The sequence below is a fragment of the Microtus ochrogaster genome, chromosome 10 (genome assembly GCF_000317375.1).
Source record: "Microtus ochrogaster isolate Prairie Vole_2 chromosome 10, MicOch1.0, whole genome shotgun sequence".
NCBI classification, from domain to species: domain Eukaryota; kingdom Metazoa; phylum Chordata; class Mammalia; order Rodentia; family Cricetidae; genus Microtus; species Microtus ochrogaster.
In genome coordinates this window covers 76,856,723-76,867,688 of record NC_022016.1, presented here as the reverse complement: position 1 = coordinate 76,867,688, position 10,966 = coordinate 76,856,723, and the positions used below count along the sequence as shown (strand labels likewise).

The 10,966-nt window shown below is 41.1% G+C and overlaps 1 protein-coding gene across 1 annotated transcript in view; it reads left to right on the top strand.

Moving 5' to 3' along the window:
* Positions 1-1,948: 1,948 nt before the first annotated feature.
* The window catches only part of C10H1orf185 (chromosome 10 C1orf185 homolog), a 10,836-nt gene continuing 1,818 nt past the window's right edge, over positions 1,949-10,966 (top strand). Inside the window, exons 1-4 of the mRNA XM_005353578.2 lie at positions 1,949-2,077; positions 4,885-4,990; positions 6,306-6,435; positions 10,797-10,833. Of these exons, the coding sequence (XP_005353635.1) occupies positions 2,074-2,077; positions 4,885-4,990; positions 6,306-6,435; positions 10,797-10,833 (277 nt within the window). The 5' untranslated portion in view covers positions 1,949-2,073. The remainder of the gene's footprint in view (positions 2,078-4,884; positions 4,991-6,305; positions 6,436-10,796; positions 10,834-10,966) is intronic.

The window sequence follows — 10,966 nt, the reverse complement described above, 5'->3', positions numbered from 1 at the left end:
ACTAGGAGGGCATTCCAGTGAATATTGAAATCATCCGTGTTTAATTTTCCATATGCTTTTATACCCTAATACAAAAGGGGAAGAAGGCAACAAAAGACTTCTTTAATATGATTCAAAGGACAACTCAAACAGTTAATTGCTTTAACACTTGTGAGACGTCAAGTCATTAGCATTTTGTTGTTTAGACAGTAAAGTTACCCTAGACCAAGTATCCTGAAGGCAGTCATTTCCCAGGAATTCATAATTACAAAAGAAGGAACAGAAGTACATTTGCATATCCTATCTGTCAAGATGGAATGGGTCTCCTTGTCTGAGCCATCTTAATGTCAAAAGAACCGGGTAATCACACCCTGAGTCAGTACCTGCAGCTATGCTTGTCAACCATTTTGAGCAACCTCCAAACTCTCAGACCATCAGACAAAATGGACGTAGGCTCACATTTTTGGGCCTCCACAGTACACATATGTAAATTATGGCCCATGAATAGTCACATAATTTTGAAAAAATTACTTTAAAAATATTTCTAACCAGGCTTGATGGAAAACACCTTTAGTCCCACCACTCTGGTGTCCAAGTAGATCTCTGTGATTCTGAGGCCAGCCTGGGCCAACTAGAGTTTCACAGTGAGACACTATCTCAAAAAGTAAAGAAAGAAAAGAAAAAAGAAAAGAGACTGATAGCATTTTCAGATGCAAACGGAGGCACATAATTTGAGAGCATGCGATAATTCTGAAATTAGAAATAGTAAGTAGATGGCATTGAAAACTTTATAGTCACAGGAATATTCACAGGGAATAGCAGAAGAGGCTCACTGAGTGGTTATGTAATTCATTTGAGTTCATTCACTTAAAAAACAGGCAAAGGCGGCTGGGTGGTGGTGGTGCACAACTTTGATCACAGGACTCGGGAGGCAGAGGCAGGCAGATCTCTGAGTTCAAGGCCAGCCTGTTCTACAGAGCAAGTTCCAGGACAGCCAGGACTACACAGAGAAAGCCTATCTCAAAAAGAAAAAGGAAGGGAGAAAAAAAAAGGCAAAGCAGATGTCACCAAAGAACTAATGGTTTATTTTTCGAGTTTGTCTCACATAAATTATTAGACTATGGGTTCTATAATTCACCAAGAATAAAACTCTAATCTTTTTCCCCATAAAATATACTAATGGAAAGATACCTTTTTTTTTTTTTTTTTTTGGTTTTTGGTCTTTTTTGGTTTTGGAGACAGGGTTTCTCTGTGTAACATCCTGGCTGCACTTTGTAGACCAGGCTGGTGTCCAATTCACAGAGACCTGTCTGCCGTACTGGGATTAAAGGTACGTACCGCCACCACCAGACTTGACATCATATTTTCTTTATACTCATTAAAAATATTTTCTCTGTCTCCTTAAAATTTCTTAAATTTTAAATTTAAAATTTTTTAAAAAAATTCTTTTTTTTTAAAAAAAAGATTGATTGATTGATTGATTGATTGATTGATTTATTATGGATACAGTGTTCTATCTGCATGTATGCCACCAGACCAGAAGAGGGCACCAGATCTCATTATAGATGGTTGTGAGCCACCAAGTAGTTGCTGGGAATTGAACTCAGGACCTTTGGAAGAACAGGCAGTGCTCTTAACCTCTGAGCCATCTCTCCAGCCCTCCTTAAAATTTCTTGTTGCCCATAGGTTGTTTCAAAATGTATCATTTCCATTTACTGACTTTCAACTGTTTCTCTATATTCTATATTGAAGAACACAGAACATGCCCCTGCAAAGAATATGAGATTTTGGGAGGCTGAATTTTCCTATGATGGTTGTCAGATCCAGTAGACTGATGGAGGTGCTATCAACCTGCAACTTCCACGGTTCCCTTGGAGATCACCTTGTCCACAACAGTCACCAAGAAGGAGCTGCAGAAGGTTTTTATGACATCATTGCCCTCTGCTTCCATTGGTCAGAACTCTGTCTCACCTAATGGTATGGGAAGCTGAGACAGACTAGTTTTACCCACAAAGAAGGAAATGTGTTTGGAGAAACAACCAGCAATGTGTTTCTATTCTCTGGAAGAACTTGTATAAGATAAGAAATGCTAGCATGGGTATACAGTAGAAATTGTAACCTTTTGGGGACCACCAGTTTCTTTGGGGGAAGTTTGTAACTGTTAAGTCAATGTAATGAACTTGTGTTCCCTTGGGTTTTCTGTGACTTCTTTCTTTTTTAATTCCCTTTCTTCTTATTTTGAGTAAACCTCCTGATTTTATTGTCTTCCTAACAAAGTCATCTTAGAACTGGATTCCTTTCTCTTAGCCTCCGGTTCACAGGGCTCCCATCTCTTACTCGCCAATGCTCTCATAGACCTGCAGACGGGCTCAGCACAATCTTCGTGTGGTTTTAACCATTCTGCGGAACATAGTCTTAGTCTGTCTATCGCAGCCACTCAGTTTCTGATCATAACGCTATTCCCGCGGCATACAAGAATCTTCGGCCTTCTCATGTTGCGTCGCTTTTGTGGGGCTGGTACTACCCGCATTTCAATCAGAAAGTCCGCAGGACTCCCTGTTGGAGCGCTGACCAGCGGTTCTGTCACTTCTTCATTCGCTTTGTAGAAATCATTTTCTGGGGAGGGGGATATTTCTGTATTTTAAGTAAACTTTAAATTTATTAGTGTTTATTATTGATAGCATTTTCTTATTTCCCACTTTTGCTGTGTTTGTAACTGTGTTCTTCTTTTTTTTTTTTTTTTTTTTTGGTATTTTAAGACAGGGTTTCTCTGTAGCTTTGGAGCCTGTCCTGGAACTAGCTCTTGTAGACTTGTAGACCAGGCTGGCCTCGAACTCACAGAGATCCACCTGCCTCTGCCTCCCAAGTGCTGGGATTAAAGGTGGGTGCCGCCACCGCCAGACTTCTTTCTTCATTTTTAATATATTAATTTATGCTTCAATTTTTTCACTTGGCTATAAGATTACTATAAACTTGTCAATTTTATTACTTTTCCCCTGAGTCTCAATTTTTTTTCTATTGCTGGAGATTGTCCCAGGACCTTACTTATACTAGGCAAGTCCTCTACCACTGGAAGAAATTCAATAGTATAGGAAAGTTCCTATAAGCCTGTTCCCAGTAACAGCCCATTGATATTTTTCCTTATATAAATATTTTCTTTTTATTTCAAAATTTAGAACATCCTATTTTAATACTTTCTAAATAATAGAGAAAAAATCAAATGAATGAAGTAGAAAAAAAGACAATAACAAATATCCATGCAATCTCCTAAATGAACATTTTTATCATAGCAACTGTGTTTCATTTGAAGGATAGAACACTGAAAAATCAGTGTGTATTTCTCCTGCTCACCCACAGATAATGCCCATCATAAATTTGATATATTGCTAAGTATTGAGTGCTGAGGTTGCTGAAGTCTCAATACATGTGGTGTGTGTGTGTGTGTATGTGTGTGTGTATGTGTGTGTGTATGTGCACATGTGTGTGTGCATGTGTGTGCTCATACCTAAGTCAAGAAACAGGCCGGGTGGTGGTGGAGCACGCCTTTAATCCCAGCACTTGGGAGGCAGAGGCAGGAGGATCTCTGTGAGTTCGAGGCCAGCCTGGTCTACAAAGGGAGTTCCAGGACAGGCTCCAAAGCTACAGAGAAACCCTGTCTCGAAAAAAAAAAAAAGAAAGAAAGAAAGAAACAGAACACACTCAGCATTGCCATGCTTCCTTTGATATCTGTGTCTGAATGTTTGTTGCTGCCCAGAGTTTTACCTGTGAAGTTTATCTTGCTGTGCACGGTTATAGTTCATTCTTTCCCCATTATCCTGGGATATTTGTTTCTTTTCATCAATTCTGTCTTTAAATTTATCCATTCGGCCACTGACATTTTTTTTGTGCATTTCCCAAATGTGTTGGGTTACCTCCAATCACCCTGCTCTAAACACCCCGCTACAGATTTCATTGGCACATATATGGACTTGAGTTGTGTGTGCGCCCATTGGAGGAAATGCTGAATTGCCAGCTGTACACCTGTTCAGCTTGCTAATGGAGCCAGTTTCCCAGAGCTTCCCCAAATCGTATTCCCTCCAGCACTGAACGAGACTTCAGATCCCTGTTCTCCTGTCAACAGTTTATATTATTTTTCTTTTTCCTTATTATTTTTATTTTAATCATAATATTCTAATTTATTCTTTGAGAACCCATCACCAAACCCACTAAATAAATAAATACATGTAAACTTCAATTTTTTAAATTTTATTTTATTGAGACAGGGTGTCTCTACATAATGCTGGCTGTCCTGGAACTCACTATGTAAACCAGGCTGGCCTCAAACTCACAGAGAGTGGCCTGCCTCTGCCTGCTGAGTTCTGGGATTAAAGATATGTCCCACCATGCCCAGCCCTAAAAGAAATAATGTTTTTTTTAAAGGTTTATTTTTCTCTTTTTTATCTAGATGTGTGTGTTCCTGTCTGTGTGTATGTGCAGGTGCGACAGGTAGCTTTGGAGGCCAGATGCACAGGACCCTTTGAGCTGGAGTTTACAGATGGTTGTGAGCTGCCTGGGGAGTGCTGGGAGATGTTTGCTAGCAAAGAAAATAGAAAACCATCAGAACATTGGTGTCAATTGCTGTACAGCTCTGGTTCCGTTACCTCTGTTACATGGGCTTCAATTTTGCCACCTCTAAAGTGAGATCCCTGCAGGCTTTCCCAGTTCTACTTACTATGCGTCCTGTTTGTTTTCTAACTCTGGCTCTTCCTGTTTACTTGGATTGTATAGGACAAGAATTCAGGTTCCCCGATTTCTTTGTCAGTCTTAATATTACATATGTTATATCAGTGTAAATATCACCTCATTTATTTACCTAGAGAACTGAGATGTGTACATGAAATGATATTTTACCATTTATTTGTATAGGTTTTATTAACTTCTTAACCTATTTTCTGGCTGCTGGTGCCATTAGTCTGGGAATTGGTTTCTTAGCTTTGTCATCTGCTTTGTGGTTCCTGATTTGCAAACGAAGGTAAGGTTTACTAGAAGGTTTGTCTAAGTCTTTTGTTGTTGTTAAAAATTCAGTTAAGGGCTTTCCACAGCTATTAAATTTAAATCATTATGATGGAATTGATTCTATAATCTGAGGCTTGGTTAGACACTGTGGCTGGGAAAGTGTGCATTATAAAAGGACCAGAGCAATACAACAGTGCTCTTTGTGCACTGAGAAATTTGAGGAATAACAAGTCCTATTTTACTTACTGGAAGACATGGGTCTGATTACAATCTAAAGCTAGAAATTAAGGGAGACCCTTCCAGTTTGGAGGTTAAGACAAAACTGAAGAGCAAAAACCCCCTTTCTAGGAGCTAAGAGAACTGACATAATGGCCTGATGTGGTCTGAAAATGCTCTCCCCCCAGGAACCCACAAAAGACAAACTAATGCCTTCTTATTTTCAGCTCTAAACTTTAGTGTTCCTACTTAATTAACCAGCTCAGAATTTGCATTCTGGTATTTTAAAAGTATAAATTGTAAGATCACTTCCCACATTTTTCTCCCAGGGATCTGACCTCAACGGCTGTCTTTCCACCATGTTCAAGTCAGAAAGTGTTCATTTCTTCATTGTTTCAGCAAATATTCAATATATGCACGATAAAACATAAATAATAAAGGGAAATATTTGTTAGCGATCTTCTACTGTTGTTGGAATTGAGGGTACAACTGTGAACAAGGCAGAAAAAGTTCTCGTTTCCAAGACTTGACAGGAGACATATTAATGAGCAAACACATAAAGTCTACAAGGGAGGCATGTGCCAGGAACTTTTGTTTAGTCTGAGGCTTGCTTGAGTTAAAAGAATAAGACTGGGCCGGGCGGTGGTGGCGCACGCCTTTAATCCCAGCACTTGGGAGACAGAGGCAGGCGGATCTCTGAATTTGAGGTCAACCTGATCTACAAAGAGACTTCTGGAACAGCCTGAGCGACACAGAGAAACCCTGTCTCAAAACAATTGAAAGAAAAGAAAGAAAGAGGAAAAAAAACAGAAAAAAAGAAAAGACTAATTAGCAATGAAGTTGATTATCTCATAACCAAAAGGAAGTATATAAGTAACTCAGCAATATTCAAACCGTAAATGCTAACTTTCTATAATTAGCTAGTTTATACTTTATGGCAAGTAGACATAATGAAATCAGATCTATGTTAAGTGTAAAAACTGCTATTTTTAAAGGTCTACAACATGCTGATGTCAAACTCCTATGTATAATGTTAGAGACAATATCTCAGTAAGCATATATAATCATATAATCTGATTCCTGTGTTATAATGTTTTCTGTACAATGTTTTCCAGGGAATTACTTCGAAGTCCCATCATTAAATCAATTGATGAAAAGCTGAAACAAAGACTATACAAACGGAGAGCTAAACCTCAGTCTGTTTTCATTTCCCGAAACTTTCACACTGGCCAACCTCAACCACAGGTAGAGCGTCGTGTTTTAAAGTAGTCTCCTTGGAGATCCGTAGACCATGTTACCAACAAGTTATCTTTCTATTAGGAGGCTAATATATCCACTGTTATGCTTTAGTTTAAGATACAAAAGCATGGGGGCTGGAGAGATGGCTCAGAGGTTAAGAGCATTGCCTGCTCTTCCAAAGGTCCTGAGTTCAATTCCCAGCAACCACATGGTAGCTCACAACCATCTGTAATGAGGTCTGGTGCCCTCTTCTGGCCTGTAGACATACACACAGACAGAATATTGTATACATAATAAATAAATAAATATCTATTAAAAAAAGATACAAAAGCATGAGGCTGGGTGGTGGTGGCGCACGCCTTTAAGCCCAGCACTCGGGAGGCAGAGGCAGGCGGATCTCTGTGAGTTCTAGGTCAGCCTGGTCTACAAGAGCTAGTTTCAAGACAGGCTCCAAAGCTACAGAGAAACCCTGTCTCAAAAATAAAAATCCTGGAGCCAAATTTTAAATTACCCAAACCAAAAGTTCATACAATAGGAGGGCTGGTTTTCTTTTATATTTTTTGAAGGGTGATAAAGTTTTTAAAAGAACAGAAAAATTGGGCTAGAGAGATGGCTCAGTGGTTAAGAGCACTGCCTGTTCTTCCAAAGGTCCTGAATTCAGTCCCAAGCAACCACATGGTGCCTCACAACCATCTGTAACAAGATCTGGTAACCTCTTCTGGCCTGCAGGGATACATGCAGGCAGAATCCCAAGAATACTATATACATAATAAATAAATAGATTTTAAAACAAAGAACAGAAAAATTAAATGAAAATAAACTCTGTCTCCAGCTGCTTTTATATACCTTTCAGGGAAAAAAAAAACCAAGCAAACACTTTCCATAGTGGCTTAGAAGAGGAATGAAGATAATGACATGTTGGGGGGGGGGTGCCTGCAAAATTCTCAGAACTACAAAAAAGAAAAGAAATTTGGAGATAAGAAATGTTCAGATAACCAGATAGCCCGTTCAAACCAGTTAAGTGTAATTTAATTCAATTTGGTAAAGATCTACTAATCCAAATTAATTTGAAGATCTTGCCCCTCCCCTGCTGGGAAGATTAAGATATTGCCCCTTCTTTCAAGGTGCTTTGTATGGTATTGATGAGCAAAGCAGACCACAATTAACAATGTCATGTGTCAAAAGATCATCATAAGGACAAAGCAGAGCATGGCAAAGTCTAGTAGAAACTGAAAATATAGCTGGGTTAAATCAATCAATCAATGGTCTTACAGCATTCGGAGATAAAGACCAGGGACAGATAGGACGGCAGGCCTTTGTTACTTAAATTCAAGTTGAACTCAGCAGCCGTGTGCCTAGTTCACCACGCATCCGCATCAGCACTGGCTGCTGTTGCTGTGTTTAGGTTCCCATTGTAAGAGATGCCGAGAGACCACTCACTGTCGGCACAGTTCGCTAAGGACCTATGGTGCTGAATTTGTGTCTAGGTCTACTGGGGCCCATTAAACAGTGGGCTCTGATCTCTGTTTACCATGATTTGTGCTGGTGCTGAGGAGCCTGTGCTGTGCAAATGTCTGATGTCAACCAGTGTCAGCGGTGTTCCTTTCTCAGTCTGCGAGCTGCACAGAGTCTCCCCCCATCCCCAGAGTCCCCAGTTCATACCCTCTAGACTGGTAAATGTTCTAGCTGACTACTTTCTTTCTGCCTGTTTCATCAGAGGTAGGGGTAGCACCCATAACACTGAGCTCCACATAGGCAAACCTGGCTCCATCTTCTCAAAATCCCTTTAGCAGGGTTGGAGAGATGGCTCAGAGCAGATGATGCTATTGCAGAGGACCAAGGACCCAGTGCCCTCTTCTGGCCTCTGTGCATACTGCACACATACAGACAGGCAAACACAAATATTTAAATTAAATTAAACCTTTGTGTGTGCGTGCACGTGCGTACACATGCGTATGACACACATGTGTGTGAGGTCTTAGTCAGAGGATTCAAGTCCTCTGAAGTTGGAGTTACAGGCGGTTACTGCATCGCTTGACTTGGGAACCTGGGTCCTCTAGAAAAGTGGTAGCTGGAATTCCAAAGCGCCCCGACTGTACAGCAGTTACCCTCGCAGCAGAGAGGTGACTCCAGGAGTTGGTTCACCCGCTGACTTCAAAGTTCTATCGATGACACCTGCTCCCAGGGATCAGTGGTGGAGCTAGCCGACGCCTGCACTTGGGGCTTCTCCATGTGCGTACCCCCCCGCCCCCGACACTCTACAGTTGTCTCTCAGGCTGGGGCTGTGACAGGTTGAATTCAGACTGGCTGACATAATTAGACCCCACGGCAGTTCGGTTTTAAACAGTTCGTCCTCTCTAAAGATGACACCAGCCTCAACCCTCCAAGGCAGGGAAATTCCTTCCCATTGCTGACCCATCCCATAAAAGAAGCCTCCAGTTTTAAGGTTTGTGGGCGCTGTGGGCGTGGCCTGTGAGTAGGGAAGCCAGTGGCTTTTCAGCAGGACCCCTGGGTGACTGTGTTGGACTTGGCCTTGTTGTTGCTGCCTCCTCCTCCTGGTTCTCTGCCCTCCACTGCTGTGCTAGCTCTCCTCTTGTGGGTTTCTGAAGCTCTTCCCTCACCTCCCGTCTTTGGAACACACTGTGTTTACCCATCACGCTTCTTCTTCACTTGGTCACACTGAGGCAGCTTCTAGTCCTCTATCTATAACCCAGAATCTCTCCAAAGTGGCTTCTTGAGATGGGGATTACTTCTGAGGTAGAGGCTATGAACATTGTTGAAACCACAACAAAGAATCCAGAATATTATATAAACTTAGATGACAGAGTAGCAACAAGGTAAAGTTCTCCGTGCTACATGAAAAGATGAGAATCTACCAGGACCAACACGGTCATGGAGGGGGTGGCCACGCACGTTCGAGCTCGCTCAAGCATGCGTACGTTCAGTGCTGATCTAGCGCCTTGCGCATGCTCGGCAAACATTCCACCACTCAGCCCCTTCATTATCTTACCCTAAGAAATTCTGGGCCAGTAAGATGGCTCAGTGGGCAATGATGCTTGCAAGCCAGTCTGGTGACCTTAGTTCTATCCCCAGGATACACACAGTGAAAGGAGAGAATCAAGTCCCAAAAGGTGTCCTCTACAGGTATACAGTTGCGCGCGCGCACACACACACACACATACACACCCCAAATGTAATAAGAATAAAAGAGAAAAGCCTCCACAGCCACCCCAGCCTTTGGCAGCCACCACCCTGGTCAGTCAGAAGTGGTCCACACCAAGGCAAGATCCACGTCCTTCTCATATAAGACAACAAAGTGTGTTTCAATTTAATCTCCCAGGAAATGGTTTTGCATACCTTTTCCTATTTTTATTTACCATCTATACTCTTAGTAAAACATCTCTTTAAATCTGTTACATTTTCTAATTGGATTGTTTTCTTAACATTGAAATGAAGTGTTCTTCATATATTGTGGATACAAGTCCTTTGTTGGTTATGTGCTTTTCCATTTTCATTGCTTTTTTGAGACAGGGTCTTTCTTTGGGGGGGGGTGAGACAAGGTTTCTATGTAGCTTTGGAGCTTGTCCTGGAACTAGCTCTCATAGATCAGGATGGCCTTGGACTCACAGAGATCCACCTACCTCTGCCTCCCAGTGCTGGGATTAAAGGCACGGGCCACCACCACCCAGCTGAGACAGGGTCTTTCTACATAGCCCTGGCTGTTCTGGAACTCACTATATAGACCAGGCTGGCCTTGAACTTTGGAGTTCATAAATATTCACCTACCTCTGCCTCCAGAGTGCTGGGATTAAAAGTGTACACCACACCTGGCCTGCTTTTCAGTTTTTAAATCTCACTTGGTGAGTTTTTCACCCTTGTAACAGACTTTCATAAAGGTTTTCAATATTAGCTAAGTATAATTTCTGTTGTTATTTCTTCGGTCATATTGTTGAGAAAATGTTCCAAAATCTATCCTAAACAATAGAGCTCAAGGATCATATCTACTTTCTCTTTGAAAAGCTTTATTTTCAGAACACCTTTGTTTTGCATGTAACAGCTTAATTGAGATGCAGTTGAGCTGCTGCCTAAGTTTAGATGTGGCCTGCCGCCCAAAGGCTCATAGGCTGGAAGACTGTCCCTGGGGTGGCAGAAGCTTTAGGAGGTGGAGCTCCCACAGGAGCCTCACCCTCATGAGTGGACGATGCAGTCTCTTTCCCCTGCCCTCGGGTTTTCTTTTCCATACTGTAGAAAGAAACATTTTTATCAAAATGTGTAATATTGCAATTCTTACTAGTATAAATGTATAAATATAAAAACTATACAAACTTCCTTCATTTTTAAATAATGCAAATGACTTTTTTATGTAGGTGGAGCACAGAGAAAGGGAAGCAGCACAAATGAAAGGTACTTTTCTCTTCAATAAATTGTTGGAAGTATTTGTGTAGCAAATATTTTCTTAAATCTTAAAACATCAAGGAGATTCTTTCATGGAATGTTATTTATTTTATATTTTATGAAAATTTAAAAGAAATATCAA